An 18,303-nucleotide genomic window follows, 5' to 3' on the forward strand; every position below is an offset into this window, starting at 1 on the left:
ACAGCAATGACGTCATCCCTGTTCGCACGGCTCCACACAGGTCAGCGGCGCTGCTGCTGACACAGACAGGAAGAATAGTGATGCTGCGTGGAGTGAGGAAAAGTGAGTATAAATGTTAATTTTTTTTTTGTGTGCCACAAGATGCGGGCCATATAGCAGAATGTGGGCATATACCAGAATTTGGGCATATACCTGGATGAGGACATATATGGATGGGGATCATTACCAGGATGGGGTACCTTTAATAGAGAATTTGGGGACATTACCACCATAACAGTGTCAGCAGCAGATCCTCGCCCCATCAGTGTGTCATGACAACATTTTTTGCTTAAAATTTTATGTTCCTATTTTCCTCCTCTAAACCTTATGGTCCGGTGCGTCTTAGGCTAAGTTCATATTTCCGTTGTTTTGCATCAGTCACATGCGTTGCTTGACGCATGTGACTGATGCGTTGTACAACGGATGACAAAGAAAAGAATTTCATTGTCGGACTCCGTTGTGTGCGGGGGGCGGAGCTGAGGACGTTAGTGCCGCGGTCTGCATGGCTGGGGACAGTTGAGTGTGTGTGTCTACATGCGGAGTGCGGGAGGGGGCGGAGCGTGAGGGGCGGAGCCGAGTAGGGCCGTGGAGCTGAGGACGTCAGTGCCGCGGGGACTGCAGGGCTGGGGACGTGTGTGTGTGTGTGTGTGTGTGTGTGTGTGTGTGTGTATACACACATGTGGAGTGCTGGAGGGGGCGGAGCAGAGTGGTGAAGTGCCTCCTTGCACACTGTATCTAGGGTAAATTTCGGGTAACTAAAAGCAAAGCACTTTTTGCTTGGTTAGCCGATATTTATCTTGGTTACCAGCGTACACCGCTTAGCGCTGGCTCCCAGCACCCGAAACCACTGTAAATATCGGGTAACTAACCAAAGCGCATTGCTTGGTTACCCAATGTTTATCCTGGTTATGGGGGCAGGGAGCCAGAGAGAGCATGTGCAGCAAAATCCTACGGATTGCGCTGCTCAAAAAACGTTACAGGCTGCGTTGCTCCCACCCGGCGGTCAGTTAAAAAACGGACCGCGACGCAGCGGATGCAACACAGCATCATCAGTCGCAATCCGTCACTAATAGAAGTCTATGCGGAAAAACAGGATTCCTGCAAAATATTTTGCAGGATATCGTAATTCCTCAAGGCGACGGATTGTGACTGATGCAAAACAACGGAAGTGTGAACTTAGCCTTATAGTCTGAAAAGTACGGTACTTATCTCTTTACGTTCTCTAAGTGCTTTGTCTCTGCGTGAAATGAAAAACAAAGGGCATCTGCTTACAACTAAAGTGCCCAGGGATTCAACAATGTCATGTTAATAAAAAAAAAAAAAAAAATACTTGTATCACTCCTGGTGGATGGGTTAATGTCGCTCATTGGCATGTCTGCACCTTCTTTCTTGTTGTTCTAGGGTAGAAGAGAGGGTGATTTTTTTTTTATTGTAACATTCTATATATCGTTTCAGGAGAGGGGGATGAGTGACCTGAGCTTGATCCCACATCTTTCCCAGTAGATTGCTCGTTTTTCAGCCATCATCTGTCTAAGGTTATGTGCCCAGGATCACGACTCGCTGCATCCTGGACGAAGTGGGTCCTGACCTGCGGGGCCGCCAGTCTCCGCAGGAGAACACAGGAGACCGCAGTGGCCTGTATCCATGATCAGGGTTCAGTGCACTGCGGTCTCTCGCTTGTGTTCTCCGTACGGAGGACACATGCGAATCGGCCGCGAACAATTGACATGCTGTGGCTTGGAAAACCGCACCGCAGGTCAGTGTTTGCTGCAGAAAAAGCAAGCACAGTGGGCACAGGATTTCTAGAAATCATCCACTATGCTTGTACTGTACAACGCATCGTTTTGGACACAGCGAAAACACACTATATCCAAAATACTGCAAACACTGATCATGGGCACGCAGCCTTTACAGAGGCATTTACGCTGAGCGTTCTGGTGGCGTGTGCCGTGTCACACATCTTTTGGCTCCCCACAACACGATCCTTGGGTGCTGATTGGCTGCTATGGCAGCTAAGAATCTGCTGAAGGCCTGATGAAGACTTGTGCTTTTTTTTTTTTTTTTTAAAGTCCTGAAGCTGACAATCATAAGAGACTGTGAATTTTGCTATATACTTTAATGCTATTATATTGCAGTATACAATACAAGTGATTGAATGATCACAGATTCAAGTCCCCTAAGGGATCTAAAAGAAAAAAAAAAAAAAAGTAAAAATAAAATGAAAATGAGAAAAAAATAGAAAAATTAACCCTATTGGTAAACACCATATTAAATTAAATAAATGATAATTGCACAGTTGTATCTTTTGGCCATTGTAAGTAACACCTCAAAATGTACAATAGAAAGCGATCAAAACATCTTACATATTGTTAAAAAAGGATTCAATTAAAATGGCAGCAAAAATAAAATCCTCGCACCACGCCATTGACTGCAGAATGAAAACTTTATAGGTCTTGGAAAATGGCAACACAAGCAAAAAATGTTTCCTTACCACATGAAGGGGTATTCCCTTCTTCAATATCCTATCCCAATATGTAGTAGAATATTAGCAATACCGTCAATTAGAAATATAGAATAGTGCTGATTAACCCCTTCACGACCTTTGATGGATCTAGCCGTCATGGTGCCCTGGTACTTAAAGACCCATGACGGATACATCCGTCATGAGCGCAATCGCGGCCCCGGAGCCACGGGCACCACGATAGGTTTTCAAAAAGTGTAGATTCGGGAAGCAGAGGACTTGTACCTGACCTCAGGAGGGGTGGTGTCTCCTTTCCGGACCTACGGAGGCTCTGATTGGCTGAGCGGCGTTCGTCAGCCAATCACAGCCAGTGTAATGTTTCAGCCATTGAAAATGGCTGAAGCATTGAAATCCAGCCCTGACCAGTGCAGCTGCAGCACTGGCCATTGGCTGGAGCTCGGTGAGCTTTACTGCACCCGCCCCCAGCTCTGATTGGAGAGATCGGCCTTGTGACCGATCTCTCAAAGCACCGTGCATCTGGGACCGGGTGAGCTCGCTGTAGGAGATCGCTCTCCTCAGCTTCTCCCTCCGTGGAATCTGAGGAGAGCGATCCCTGCGGGTGCCCATCTGTGAGTCACAGCCCCCGATCCACCGCTGCCCTCCTCCATCTGCTTCGCCCCTGCTCTCCCGCTGCGCCCCTGCATGTGACGCCGCTACTTTCCCGCTGCGCCCCTGCATGTTACGCCGCTACTCAGCAGAAAGAGCAGCGGCGTCAGATGCAGGGGGTGGCGCAGCGGGAGGAGAGCAGCGGCGTCAGCTGCATGGGCCCATCTGACGCCGCTGCTCTCCTCACGCTGCGCCCCCCCCCCCCTGCATATGACGCCGCTGCTTTCTTTCTGCTGCCTCCTTGTATGCGCCGCCCCGGCATCTGCCTTTCCACTCTCCCCATCAGCCGCCGCACTCTCCCCATCAGCCGCCGCACTCTCCCCATCAGCCGCCGCACTCTCCCCATCAGCCGCCGCACTCTCCCCATCAGCCGCCGCACTCCCCATCAGCCGCCGCGCCCCTGCATCTGCCACCTCACTCCCCCATCAGCCTCTGCCCCCTCCCTGATCTGCTACCTGCTCTCTCCCATCCCCTTAATCCTCTGCCCCCTCAGCCCTTCCCGGATCTGCTGCAATCCTGCTGCCTAGATCCATTCTGTAAGGTAGCTATGCCCAATCTCACTTCCCACTCCCCTTCCACCCTTCCCCTCTCCCCCCCCCTTCCTCTGCCGCTCCTGCATCCGTTGTGCCCTCACCCATCCTCCGCCGCTCCTCCATCCGCCGCGCCCTCTCCCATCATCCGCCACGCCCTCTTCCATCCTCCATCCATCTTTTTTCCATCCCACCTAGCCCCCCCCCCTTTTGCAGCACATCTGTGCGTTCGTCCTGATTTTTTTTTTTCCTGTAAACTAAAATACAAATAAACTTAGTTTAGCGCCAGTAAAATTATACTGTAGTAATCGTCAACTACAGTATGTTTTACTGAATATTGTAAGGGTCAGCCCATTGCCACATGTGAGAGCGATGCACAAGTCTCACACCGCATCATCCGGCACGGTCGCTCTCTTCCAGACAGGAGTGTGCGGCTGTGCCGGGTGATGCGAGATTTGTGCATCGCTCTCGTGTGTGGCACTTGCCTAAAGGCCGCTTTACATGCTGCGATATCTGTACCGATATCGCTACCGATATCGCTAGCGTGCGTACACCCGCCCCCATCTGTTGTGCGACACGGGCAAATCGCTGCCCGTGCCGCACAACATCGCCCAGACCTGTCACACGTACTTACCTGCCTGGCGACGTCGCTGTGACCGGCGAACCGCCTCTTTTCTAAGGGGGCTGTTCGTTTAGCGTCACAGCGATGTCACAGCAGCGTCACTGAACCGCCGCCCAATAGAAGCGGAGGGGCGGAGATGAGCGGGACGAACATCCCGCCCACCTCCTTCCTTTGCATTGCAGCCGGGAGGCAGGTAAGGAGAGCTTCCTTGTTCCTGCGGCGTCACACGGAGTGATGTGTGCTGCCACAGGAACGAGGAACAACTTCGTTACTGCTGCAGTAACGATAATTGAGAATGGACCCCCATGTCACCGATGAGCGATTTTTGCACATTTTTGCGACGATGCAAAATCGCTCATAGGTGTCACACGCAACGGCATCGCTAAGGCGGCCGGATGTGCATCACAAATTCCGTGACCCCAACGACTTCGCATTAGCGATATCGTAGCGTGTCAGTTGCAGGTGCATATATATATATATATATATATAATATATATATATATATATATATATATATATATTTTATTATTATTATTATTATTATTATTATTATATTTATTATTATTATTATTATATTTATTTATATATATATATATATATATATATATATATATATATATATATATATATATATATATATATATATATATATATATATATATATATATATATATATATATATATATAATAATTATTATATTTTTTTTTTTAACTGATGTCCTGTATTTTTTATTTTGCCAAACTAATATTTCTTTGTATCGGGGGGGTCTAGTTTCCAACATGGGGTCACATGTGGGGGAGCTCCACTGTTTGGGCACATCAGGGGGATCTCCAAACGCAACATGGTGCGACTAACAATTCCAGCTAATTTTCCATTTAAAAAGTCAAATGACGCTCCTTCCCTCTGGACCTCTGCCGTGCGCCCAAACAGTGGTTTTCTGCCACATATGAGGTATCCGCGTACTCAGAACAAATTGCCCAACAAATTTTGCGGTCTATTTTATCCTGTTACCCCTGTACAAATTAAAAAATTGAGCCTAAAATAACATTTTTGTGGAAAAAGAAAAGTACTTTTTTGTTTTTATGCCTCAATGTATGAAGCACGTGAGGGTTCAAAGTGCTCATTACCAATCTAGATTTATGCCATGGGGGGTCTAGTTTCCAAAATGAGGTCACTTGTGGGGGAGCTCCATTGTTTAGGCACCTCAAAGGGTCTCCAAACGCAACATGGCGTACGCTAATAATTTTAACCAATTTTGCTGGGAAATGGCGCTCCTCTTCTGAGCCCTGCCGTGTGCCCAAACAATTACTTTCCACCACATATGAGGTATCTGTGTACTCAGGAGAAATTGCACAATACATTTTATGGTGCATTTTTTCCTGATACCCTTGTGGAAAAAAAAGCTACCTGGTTGAAGTAACAATTTCATGGTAAAAAAAAAAAATATATATATTTTCACGGCTAAACATTCTAAACTTTTGTGAAGCCTCCAGGGGTTCAAAGTATTCAGTAAACATCTTGATAAATTCCATGAGGGGTCTAGTTTCCAAAATGGGGTCACTTGTGGGGGAGCTCCATTGTTTAGGCACCTCAGGGGGTCTCCAAACACAACATGGCATCCACTAACTATTCCAGACAATTTTGCGTTTGAAAAGTCAAATGTCGCTCCTTGCCTTCCGAGCCCTGCTGTGCGCCCAAACATTTGATTTCCACCACATATGAGGTATCTGCGTACTCAGGAGAAAATGCACAATGCATTTTATGTTGCAATTTTTCCTGATACCCTTGTGAAAAAAAGCTACCTGGTTGAAGTAACAATTTCGTGGTAAATTTTTGTGAAGCCCCCAGAGGTTCAAAGTGCTCAATAAACGTCTAGATAAATTCCATGAGGGGTCTAGTTTCCAAAATGGGGTCACTTGTGGGGGAGCTCCATTGTTTAGGCACCTCAGGGGGTCTCCAAATGCAACATCGCATCTGCTAATTACGGTATTCCAGACAATTTTGCTTTCAAAAATTCAAATGGTGCTCCTTCTCTTCCGAGCCTTGCCGTGCGCCCAAACAATTGATTTCCCCCACATATGAGATATCAGTGTACTCAGGAGAAATTGCACAATTAATTTTATGGTGCATTTTTCCTGATACCCTTGTGAAAATGCTAAATTTTATGGCTAAAGTAACATTTTTGTGTAAAAAAAAAAAAAAAAGTAAAATTTTCATTTTTTCCTTCCACATTGCTTTGGTTGCTGTAAAGCTCCTAAAGGGTTAATAAACTTCTTGGATGTGGTTTTGAGCAGTGTGAGGGGTGCAGTTTTTAGAATGGGGTCACTTTTGGGTATTTTCTGTCACCTAGGCCTCTGTAAGTCACTCCAAATGTGATGTGGTAACTAAAATTTTTTTTGTAAATTTTGTTGGAAAAATGAAAAATTACTGATTAACTTTGACCCCTTCTAACTTCCTAACGGAAAAAAAAATTTGTTTTGAAAATTGCGCTGGTATAAAGTAGACACGTGGGAAATGTTATATAGTAACTATTTTGTGTGACATATCTCACAGATTTATGGGCATAAAATTTCAAATTTTGAAAATTGCGAAATTTTCAAAATTTTCGCCAAATTTCCAAAATGTTCACACAAACGCAAAAAATATCGGCATAAATTTACCACTGACATGGAGCACAATATGTCACGAAAAAACAGTCTCAGAATTGCCAGGATCCGTTGAAGCGTTCCAGAGTTATAACCTGTCAAAGTGACACTAGTCAGAAATGTAAAAAAATGGCCGGGTCTTTAAGGTGAAAACAGGCTGGGGGCTGAAGGGGTTAACTAGCTGTCTCTTACGCAGGCTCATGTGCAGGGCATTGCAGTTTAGGTATCCATGGTATAACCATGGATACCGAAGCTGCAATACTCTTCATTTGAGGTGACCGCTAACGATGACCACTATACTACATTTCTAATTGGAGACATTTGCTATTATTAGTATTAAAGGGAACCTGTCAGGTGCAATATGCACCTAGAACCACGAGCAGTTCTAATCCCTGCCTAACCGTCCCTGTATACACTCGCATAGATATACTTTTTCTAAAGATGTCTTTCTAAAGATCTTTTACCGTATGCTACTGAGCGAGGGGACTAGTCCCCTGGGCATTAGTTCCCCGGCCAGTCGCCCCTCCATTAGCATGTTAATACACCCCTGTGGGCCCCTATGGGTGTGCTATCATGCTCATGATTACGCAGCGTCACAAAATTATCTCTCAGCTCTCCGCCACCATCGCGTCCACTGGGGGATTTCGGCTCAGTGCGCATGATCCCGGAGTTTGAGTCATGTGCACTACTTCAGTTTGAAGCTGGGACACGTACACACTGCGTCATAGTGCACATGACCCAAACTCCAGGATCATGCACATTAAGCCAAAATCCAGCATCGGACGGCGGTGGAGGGGTGAGTGAGATCATCCTGTGACGCTGCGTATTCATTAGCATGATAGTACACCCACAGGGGCTCACAGGGACGTACTGACATTCTTAGGCTATGTTCACACTAGAAAAATTATTTTTCTTAAATTTCTTAAGAGTGAAGGATTAGTGCACCTGCGTTTTCGGTGCGTCTTTGGTGCGTTTTTACCGCTGGTTGCTCCCTGCGTTATTGTGCCAATTATCTATGGCAAATAACGCAATTAGCTGCAGAAAAGAAGTGACATGCTCATTCTTTTTCTTAAGAAAATCTACTGAAAGAATTTTCTTAAGAAAAAAACTCAGTGTGCGCACAGCTAATTTTTTTTGCCATAGGTTTTGCTGGGGAATGTCTGCAGAAAGGTTACAAGAATTTCTCTAGAAATTTCTGCTGCAAAAACGGACCAAAAACGCAGGTAAAAAACGCAGTGTGTTTACATGGCCTAATGGGGGCCACTGCCCGGGTAACGAACGCTCTTGTTACTAGTCCCATCTCTCATTAGCATACGGTAAAAGACCTAGACCTTTAGAAATGCTTTTTCTAAAGATCTCTTTATCTATGCTAGTGTATACAGGGACTGTTAGGCAGGGAATAGTAATATGCACCCAGAACTGCTCGTGGTTCTGGGTGCATATTACATTTGAAAGGTTCACTTTAATAGTAATATTCCTATACATATTGGGATAAAATCTTGGAGATGAGAATGTCTTTAAAAATACATTTTTGCCACACAAGGAACACTTTTTTTTTTTTTTGTTTTTTTTTGTTTTTTTTCCCCTCTTCTGCACATCTTATGGTAAAATGAATGTTGTCATTCAAAAGTACAATTTGTCCAAAAACGCTGCATGTGAATACAGTGACAGTGCTCAGGTTTACACTTCAGGAGACCAATGTGGAAGCAGACCTTGGTCTACAGAATTGCACGGAATATATTATGGGAGTTTTTTGTGGGATTTGGGGCATCTAATGTCACGCTGAGATGTTGAGAGTAAGGTTTCTGCTGTGGACAAATTCTGCGTGGTGAGGTTGAATTTACATGTAACACTTTGACGTATATGTAAATTATATAATATATATATATATATATATATTATATAATTTACATATACGTCAAAGTGTTACATGTAAATTCAACCTCACCACGCAGAATTTGTCCACAGCAGAAACCTTACTCTCAACATCTCAGCGTGACATTAGATATCTATCTGTCTATCTATGCTTCTATCTATCCATATATATAATATATATATGTATATATGATGATGGAAGCTCCTTGGCGTAGACACTACACTTAACAGAAAAATGAGCTGTGAGAAGAGGCTGCTCGGCTATGACACTGCTGTATAATTGTTTTCCGTTCAGATATTGGGCCATAAGATGAATACTTTTGTGTTGTGAATAGAGCTTCTGGATGACAGTGACCTGTTTGGGTTTATGCATTCTCTCCTGCTTTCTTCAGCTGGTTGCAGATGAACAGAGCAGTGAGCCACGGATCCATGACTAATGGTTTCCTTTCTCAGAGCAGCTATCCCATTGCTGGTATGGTGCACGTCACAATGTTTATTCTGCCAGATCTTTCCATGTATCTCAGTGTTGGCTGCTGTAGTGTTTCTCTGAGTATTGGAGAGAGCCCTTGTATGTAGGCTCAATTACAGGTTATTTCATTTGTTTGTGTTTTTTCCCCGAGCATTTTGCTACTAAGCGCAGATATATTAACCATGTTCCTTTTTTTTCTTTTCCCCCCAGGCTGAATTAACTGGCATCAAATGGCGTCGCTACAAATTCCAAGGCCATGGCGACTGCAGTCCAATCATCTCTGCTCCGGCTCAAGACGACCCCATTCTTTTGAGCTTCATCCGTTGCTTGCAGGCCAACCTGTTATGTGTATGGAGACGTGAGGTCATGCCTGACTGCAAAGAGCTGTGGGTTTTCTGGTGGGGAGATGAGCCTAATCTTGCTGATGTTATACACCATGAGCTTACCAGTGAGTACATATTACCATTTCATTTTGCTATTGCCTCGATTTTTGTCTCAAGTTCAATGTATATTTTCTATGCAGAGGTAAAGTACTGTATAATCTGGTGCTGAAACAAGCAAGATTGCTTTAAAGAGACGTTTCTCTTTATGATATAGGAATCTATTGCAAGGATATGCTGTTGGTGGCGATTCAACAGGGTTCCCCACTGATGCTGAGAATAAAGGATAGTGCTAACTCAGCGCTGCACTGTGTTTCTCTGCACCGTGCGCTCCTGGACACTCATCTGTGCAGGAAAATGTAGCTGGCCCCATTCACATAAATGAAGATGTGCTACAGGGCATGTCGTGTGTGGTGGCCACATTTTAGTGAAGGACTATGAATAGGCTTTGTACTAAATTAGGATTGCAGCACCTTCAGTTTCAGAATAGATGGGAGCCTCAGCGGTGGGCTGGAATATCTCAGCAATGTGCCATCACTATATGGCAGGGGTGGGGAACCTTTTTTCTGTCGGGGGCCATTTGGAAATTTCTACCAACCTTCGGGGGCCGCACAAAATTATCAATGTTTAAATGACCCTGCTATATTGGGTGAAGCAATTAATTAACTGGGGGCATGGGGCTGGGGGCACAGACACCACACGCGGGGCTGGGGGCACAGACACCACACGCGGGGCTGGGGGCACAGACACCACACGCGGGGCTGGGGGCACAGACACCACACGCGGGGCTGGGGGCACAGACACCACACGCGGGGCTGGGGGCACAGACACCACACGCGGGGCTGGGGGCACAGACACCACACGCGGGGCTGGGGGCACAGACACCACACGCGGGGCTGGGGGCACAGACACCACACGCGGGGCTGGGGGCACAGACACCACACGCGGGGCTGGGGGCACAGACACCACACGCGGGGCTGGGGGCACAGACACCACACGCGGGGCTGGGGGCACAGACACCACACGCGGGGCTGGGGGCACAGACACCACACGCGGGGCTGGGGGCACAGACACCACACGCGGGGCTGGGGGCACAGACATCACTGTGGGGAAGGCACAGACATCACTGTGGGGAAGGCACAGACATCACTGTGGGGAAGGCACAGACATCACTGTGGGGAAGGCACAGACATCACTGTGGGGAAGGCACAGACATCACTGTGGGGAAGGCACAGACATCACTGTGGGGAAGGCACAGACATCACTGTGGGGGAGGCACAGACATCACTGTGGGGGGGCTGCACAGACATCACTGTGGGGGGGCTGCACAGACATCACTGTGGGGGGGCTGCACAGACATCACTGTGGGGGGGCTGCACACACGACTGGGGGGGGGCTGCACACACGACTGGGGGGGGCTGCACACACGACTGGGGGGGCTGCACACACGACTGGGGGGGGCTGCACACACGACTGGGGGGGGCTGCACACACGACTGGGGGGGGCTGCACACACGACTGGGGGGGGGCTGCACACACGACTGGGGGGGGGGCTGCACACACGACTGGGGGGGGGGCTGCACACACGACTGGGGGGGGGGCTGCACACACGACTGGGGGGGGGGCTGCACACACGACTGGGGGGGGGGCTGCACACACGACTGGGGGGGGGGCTGCACACACGACTGGGGGGGGGCTGCACACACGACTGGGGGGGGGCTGCACACACGACTGGGGGGGGGCTGCACACACGACTGGGGGGGGGCTGCACACACGACTGGGGGGGGGCTGCACACACGACTGGGGGGGGGCTGCACACACGACTGGGGGGGGCTGCACACACGACTGGGGGGGGGCTGCACACACGACTGGGGGGGGGTGCACACACGACTGGGGGGGTGCACACACGACTGGGGGGGTGCACACACGACTGGGGGGGTGCACACAGGACTGGGGGGGGTGCACACAGGACTGGGGGGTGCACACAGGACTGGGGGGTGCACACAGGACTGGGGGGTGCACACAGGACTGGGGGGTGCACACAGGACTGGGGGGTGCACACAGGACTGGGGGGGTGCACACAGGACTGGGGGGGTGCACACAGGACTGGGGGGGGTGCACACAGGACTGGGGGGGGTGCACACAGGACTGGGGGGGTGCACACAGGACTGGGGGGGTGCACACAGGACTGGGGGGGTGCACACAGGACTGGGGGGGTGCACACAGGACTGGGGGGGTGCACACAGGACTGGGGGGGTGCACACAGGACTGGGGGGGTGCACACAGGACTGGGGGGGTGCACACAGGACTGGGGGGGTGCACACAGGACTGGGGGGGTGCACACAGGACTGGGGGGGTGCACACAGGACTGGGGGGGTGCACACAGGACTGGGGGGGTGCACACAGGACTGGGGGGGTGCACACAGGACTGGGGGGGTGCACACAGGACTGGGGGGGGTGCACACAGGACTGGGTGATGGGCTGCACATAGGATTGTGTGGGGGTGCACACAGGACATTGGGGGGCTGCACACAGGACTGGGGGAGGGGTGCACACAGGATTGGGGGGGTGCAAACAGGACTACTGGGTGATGGGCTGCACACAGGACATTGGGGGGCTGCACACAGGACATTGGGGGCCACACTGCGCTGAGAGTTTCATGCAACTCTGGGGGAGAGGGTTTACAGAACTGGTGTGGGGAGGCACAAAGCATTGGGCAGGGCACATGGCAGCAGAGGGTCGGCGCTGGACTCACAGCAGCATTGCACTCACATCACCGGAGTGCAGGAGCCGGACACACTGCATCAGAAGGAGAAGGCAGGCACTGATCTCCGGAGGGAAGGGGGCGGACACACAAGGCTAGAAGTTGTGAGGCTGCTGTGGACCCGCCCACAATTGGCACTGGCCGACGGGAGAACACATTGCAGCACAAACAGCAATGTGTGGATTTAAAGGGCCGGCGGCAGCAAACCGCGGTGACAGCACGAGCACTGCCTCCCCCGGGAATGTGCCCGGGGGCCACATAAAAGGTCATGGCGGGCCGCATGCGGCCCGCGGGCCGGAGGTTCCCCACCCCTGCTATATGGGATGGAAATCCTGTTTTATGGTTTGATTTTAGAGGACTGTTGAAGCCATACATGTCTTTCCTAGTAGCATTATTACCTCATTAATGCAATTTGAAGCAGGTGTCCATCATGAGGATGTCACTTTATGCTCTATGACCAATATACTGTATATGTTATGCTGATAGTTCGGTACAGCTATTGTAACAGTGCAGTCAGTTGCAGGAGCCTTACAGGGCTCCTTCTGTAACTGCCTGAATCTTCTTCTTTTTTTTTTCTCAACGATCCCAGCAGTTTAACTCCTTCATATGCCACTGTCAATAGTGACAGCAACATGTGAAACATTTGACGGGAAGAGAAGTTCCTCTGTTAGCCCATTAGCACCCTGCAGCCTGATTGCTGGCTGCTGATGGATTGCGGTGGTAACTGGAGGCCTAAGCATTTCCTCCTGGTTTGCGATGTACCTCATCCTACCAGATCCTGCTAACGTCTTGTACTGATACGCTAGATAGAGCACTGTATTATAGAAGTTGTGAACAGCGAAGAAAAAGGAAGTTGGACCCAGCACCTATTCCAAAAATAGGATAAAAATTGACTTTTCTTTATTGGTACATTATTAAAACACTCATATGAAGACCGTAGATGGAGGGTTTAATACATAGGTGAACTTAACGCGTTTCGGACTTCATAATAAAAACAAAGCAGTCCTTAATCATAAGTAACCTGTGTGTAGTAACAGATGGGGTTACTTATGATTAACCCCTTAACGACCCATGACGTACTGGGTACGTCATGGATCGTGTGCCGGTAAGCCCCGCCCCCTGCCGCCGGCAGGCGGCGGTGATCCGCGCACATATCAGCTGTTATCAACAGCTGACATGTGTGCCTGCTAGCCGCGGGTGGAATCGCTTCCACCCGCGGCCATTAACCCCTTACATTTCGCTGCCAAAATCTTGGCAGCGATATGTATATGGGTGCCGCCATGACAGTCACTTACCCCGCCCCCACCGGAAGTCACGTGACATGATCACGTGACTTTCGGCGGTTGCCATGGTAGCACAGGGTCATGTGATGACGCTTGTAGCTAACATGACTCACTTCCTCTCAATGCCGGAATACAGCCGGCATTGAAAGTGAAGCAGCAAATCTGCAGTTCTCAGCTCTGTAGCTAAGATCTGCAGATAGTGCAGAGCGATCGGATTGCTGATCGCTATAGCCCCCTAGGGGGACTAGTAAAATAAAAAAAAGTAAAAAAAAAAGTTTTTTAAAAAATTTAAAAAAAAATAAAAAAACCTTAAAGTTCAAATCACCCCCCTTTCACCCCATTGAAAATTAAAGGGTTAAAAAAATAAAAAATACACACATATTTGGTATCGCCACGTTCAGAAATACCCGATCTATCAAAATATAAAATCAATGAATCTGATCAGTAAACGGATTAGCGTCAAAAAAATTCCAAACGCCAAAATTGTTTTTTGGTCGCCGCAAATTTTGCGCAAAATGCAATGACAGGCGATCAAAACGTAGCAGCTGCGCAAAAATGGTACCGTTAAGAACGTCAGGTCAAGACGCAAAAAATAAGCCATCACTGAGCCTCAGATCCTGAAAAATGAGAACGCTACGGGTTTTGGAAAATGGCGCAAAACGTGCACCACGTTTTTTGGACAAGCTTGTGAATTTTTTTTAACCCCTTAGATACAAGTAAACCTATACATGTTTAATGTCTACAAACTCGCACCGACCTGAGGCATCACATAGATACCTCAGTTTTACCATATAGTGAACACGGTGAATAAAATATTGTACGATCCCACTTTTTTTTGCAATTTTTCCGCACTTGGAATTTTTTTGCTGTTTTCCAGTACACTATATGGTAAAACTTATGGTTTCATTTAAAAGTACAACTCGTCCCGCAAAAAACAAGCTCTCATATGGCAAGATTGAAGGAAAAATAAAAAAGTTACGGCTCTCAGAAGAAGGGGAGCAAAAAACAAAAACGCAAAAACGGAAAGTGCCTGGGGGCTGAAGTGGTTAAGGACTGCTTTGTTTTTATTATGAAGTCCGAAACGCGTTAGGTTCACCTGTGTATTAAACCCTCCATCTACGGTCTTCATATGAGTGTTTTAACAATGTACCAATAAAGAAAAGTAAATTTTTATCCTATTTTTGGAATCGGTGCTGGGTCCAACTTCCTTTTTCTTCGCTGTTCACCACAAGCTGGTTTGGACTTACCAGCGGACTTCGTGCATCCCTGAGAATCTGCGGCATTGGGTGACAGGTGAGCTGGAAACACTTTTTTCATATTATAGAAGTTGTGCATTGTATACTGAACAAAAATATAAACACAATAAATTCAACACTTGTGTTTTTGCTCCCATTTTTCGTGAGTTGAACTCAAAAATCACACACTGTTTCTATGTACATAAAAGGCCTTTTCTCTCAAATATTGTTCACAAATGTGTCTAAATTACTGACCACTTATTTTTTTTGCAGAGATAATCCTTCCACCTCACAGGTGTGGTATATCAAGATGCTGATTAGACGGCATGATTATTGCACAGGTGTGCCTAAAGGTCCAGTCACACTAAGCAACTTACCAGCGATCCCAACAACGATAGGGATCACTGGTAAGTTGCTAGGAGGTTGCTGGTGAGATGTCACACTGCGACGCTCCAGCGATCCCACCAGCAACCTGACCTGGCAGGGATCGCTGGAGCGTGGCTACACGAGTTGCTGGTGAGCTCACCAGCAACCAGTGACCAGCCCCCAGCGCCGCGTGGAAGATGCTGCGCTTGGTAACTAAGGTAAATATCGGGTAACCAACCCGATATTTACCTTGGTTACCAGCGCACGGAGCTACACGTGCAGAGAGCAGGGAGCAGCGCACACTGAGCGCTGGCTCCCTGCTCTCCTAGTTACAGCACACATCGGGTTAATTACCCGATGTGTGCTGCAGCTACATGTGCACAGAGCAGGGAGCAGCGCACAATGCTTCGCGCTGGCTCCCTGCTCTCCTAGCTACAGCACACATCGGGTTAATTAACCCGATGTGTCCTGCAGCTACATGTGCACAGAGCAGGAGCCGGCACTGACAGTGAGAGCGGCGGAGGCTGGTAACAAAGGTAAATATCGGGTAACCAAGGACAGGGCTTCTTGGTTACCCGATGTTTACATTGGTTACCAGCCTCCGCAGAAGCCGGCTCCTGCTGCCTACACATTTAGTTGTTGCTGTCTCGCTGTCACACACAGCGATCTGTGCTTCACAGCGGGACAGCAACAACTAAAAAATGGCCCAGGACATTCAGCAACAACCAACGACCTCACAGCAGGGGCCAGGTTGTTGCTGGACGTCACACACAGCAACATCGCTAGCAACGTCACAAAAGTTGTTCGTTAGCAGCGATGTTGCTAGTGATGTTGCTTAGTGTGACGGGGCCTTTAGGCTGGCCACAATAAAAGGCCACTCTAAAATGTGCAGTTTTATCACAGCCCAATGCCACAGATGTCACAAATTTGGAGGGAGTGTATAATGGTATCCTGACTGCAGGAATGGCCACCAGAGCTGTTGCACATGAATTGAATGTTCATTTCTCTACCATAAGCCGTCTCCAAAGGTGTTTCGGAGAGTTTGGCTGTACATCCAATTGGCCTCACAACTGCAGACCACGTGTAACCACACCAGCCGAGGACCTCCATATCCAGCATTTTCACCTCCAAGATCATTTGAGAACAGCCCCCGGACAACTGTTGCAACATTCAGTTTGTGCAGAAATTCCTTGGTTATACAAACGGTCATCTGCTGCTCATCATCCCCATGGGGGTCTCCACCTGACTGCAGTTCTTGGTTAGAACTGACTTGAGTGGGCAAATGCTCACATTCAATGGCATCTGGCACATTAAATGTGTTCTCGGGTGAATCCCAGGTTTTCACTGTACAGGGCAGATGGCAGACTGGCAAATGGTGGTCACACCAGATACTCACTGGTTTTCTGACCCCATCCCAGACTCCCCCCCAATAATGTGAAGCTGCACATTTTATAGTGGCCTCTTATTGTGACCAACCTAAGGCACACCTGTGCAGTAATGCTGCTGTCCTATTGATCCATCCACTTCACAGGTGTGGCATAGCTCTGCAAAGAAGTGCTCACTAACACAGATTTAGCCAAATTTATGAACAATATTTGAGCGTAAAAGGTCTTTTGTGTTCACAGAAATAGTCTTAGTTCTTGAGTTCAGCTCATGAAAAATGGGAGCAAAAGTGTAATGTTTATATTTTTGTACAGTATATTTATTTATATTTCTAAAAAAAGTGTTACTGTCCAAAAGTTTAAGGCAAATGAAAAAAATGTTGCAAAGTAAGAATAATTAAAATAAAAATAAGGTTTTGTTTTTGTTAATGAACAAAATGTGAAATGAATGAACAAAAGCTAAATCTCTAAATCACATTACTATCTGGCGAGATCACACTTTGCCTTTGGCTCACTTGCATACAGTTTATCAAGGGGCTCGGCAGAGAGATTGTTCCAAGTATTTTGGAGAACTAATCACACGTTTTCTCTGGATGTAGGCTCGTTCAGAGCCTTTTCAGCATGTAATCCTTCTAAGGGTTTTCTCACACTTGGGTATCAAATGGATGAGTGCAATGCGAAAAAAAAAAAATTGAATTGCACTCAGACCCATGTTGTTCAGTTAGTCACTGATCTGATTATTTTTTTTTTAATTTCGGCAACGTAATTGGCCTGAATAAAAAATTGCAGCACTCTGCGTATAGCTGTGTGAAACAGCCGAGACTCAACAATGCAAGTCTAAGGATGAGAGAAAAACTGACACATGTGGTCTGTTCTTTACCGATCCATTACCATACTGTAGCATGGGGCAATAAATTGTCCAGTAAATGATTTGACCAATAGTTGCTGAGGGGAAAAAAACCCAACGCATTACATTTGAATGTCATACAGATACTTGGCGTGAAAATAAAAAATCACTCTCGCATGACATGTGGAATATCAAATGGAGTTCACTCCTCTTAAGGCCCCGTCACACACAACGAGATCACTAACGAGATCGTTGCTGCGTCATCGTTTCCGTGACGCAGCAGCGATCTCGTTATGTGTGACACCTACCAGCGATCAGGCCCCTGCTGTGAGATCGCTAGTCGTTGCAGAATGGTCCAGACCATTTTCTTCAAAGGCGATGTCCTGCTGGGCAGAACGCATCGCTGTGTTTGACGCCTACCAACGACCTCCTAACACTGTCCTATTGCCTGCCGAGATCGTTATACAGGTCGCTGATCGTTACTGCATCGTTGGTAAGATCTGACTGTGTGACATCTCACCAGCGACCTCCCAGCGACTTACCTGCGATCCTTATCAGGACACATCGTTTTCGGGATCGCTGGTAAGTTGTTAAATGTGACGGGGGCTTAACTCTTTAAATACATTTTTGTGTGACCATGGCCATAGACTCAGTGTGGAGATCAGGGTGCTGTTTGGACCATGTCATAATTTCTAGGACTTCTTGTTCATCTTTACGCTGATGCTAGTTCTTAAGGCTA

General features: G+C 47.7%; 1 protein-coding gene across 2 annotated transcripts in view; it reads left to right on the plus strand.

Moving 5' to 3' along the window:
• MED13L (mediator complex subunit 13L) overlaps nt 1–18,303 on the plus strand; it is a 209,660-nt gene that overhangs the window by 43,552 nt on the left and 147,805 nt on the right. For both annotated transcript variants that reach the window (XM_075320005.1, XM_075320006.1), the window contains exon 2: nt 9,519–9,756. In XM_075320005.1, coding sequence (XP_075176120.1) covers nt 9,519–9,756 — 238 coding nt within the window. The remainder of the gene's footprint in view (nt 1–9,518; nt 9,757–18,303) is intronic.

This window comes from Anomaloglossus baeobatrachus, chromosome 1 (genome assembly GCF_048569485.1).
Source record: "Anomaloglossus baeobatrachus isolate aAnoBae1 chromosome 1, aAnoBae1.hap1, whole genome shotgun sequence".
Taxonomy (NCBI): Eukaryota; Metazoa; Chordata; class Amphibia; order Anura; family Aromobatidae; genus Anomaloglossus; species Anomaloglossus baeobatrachus.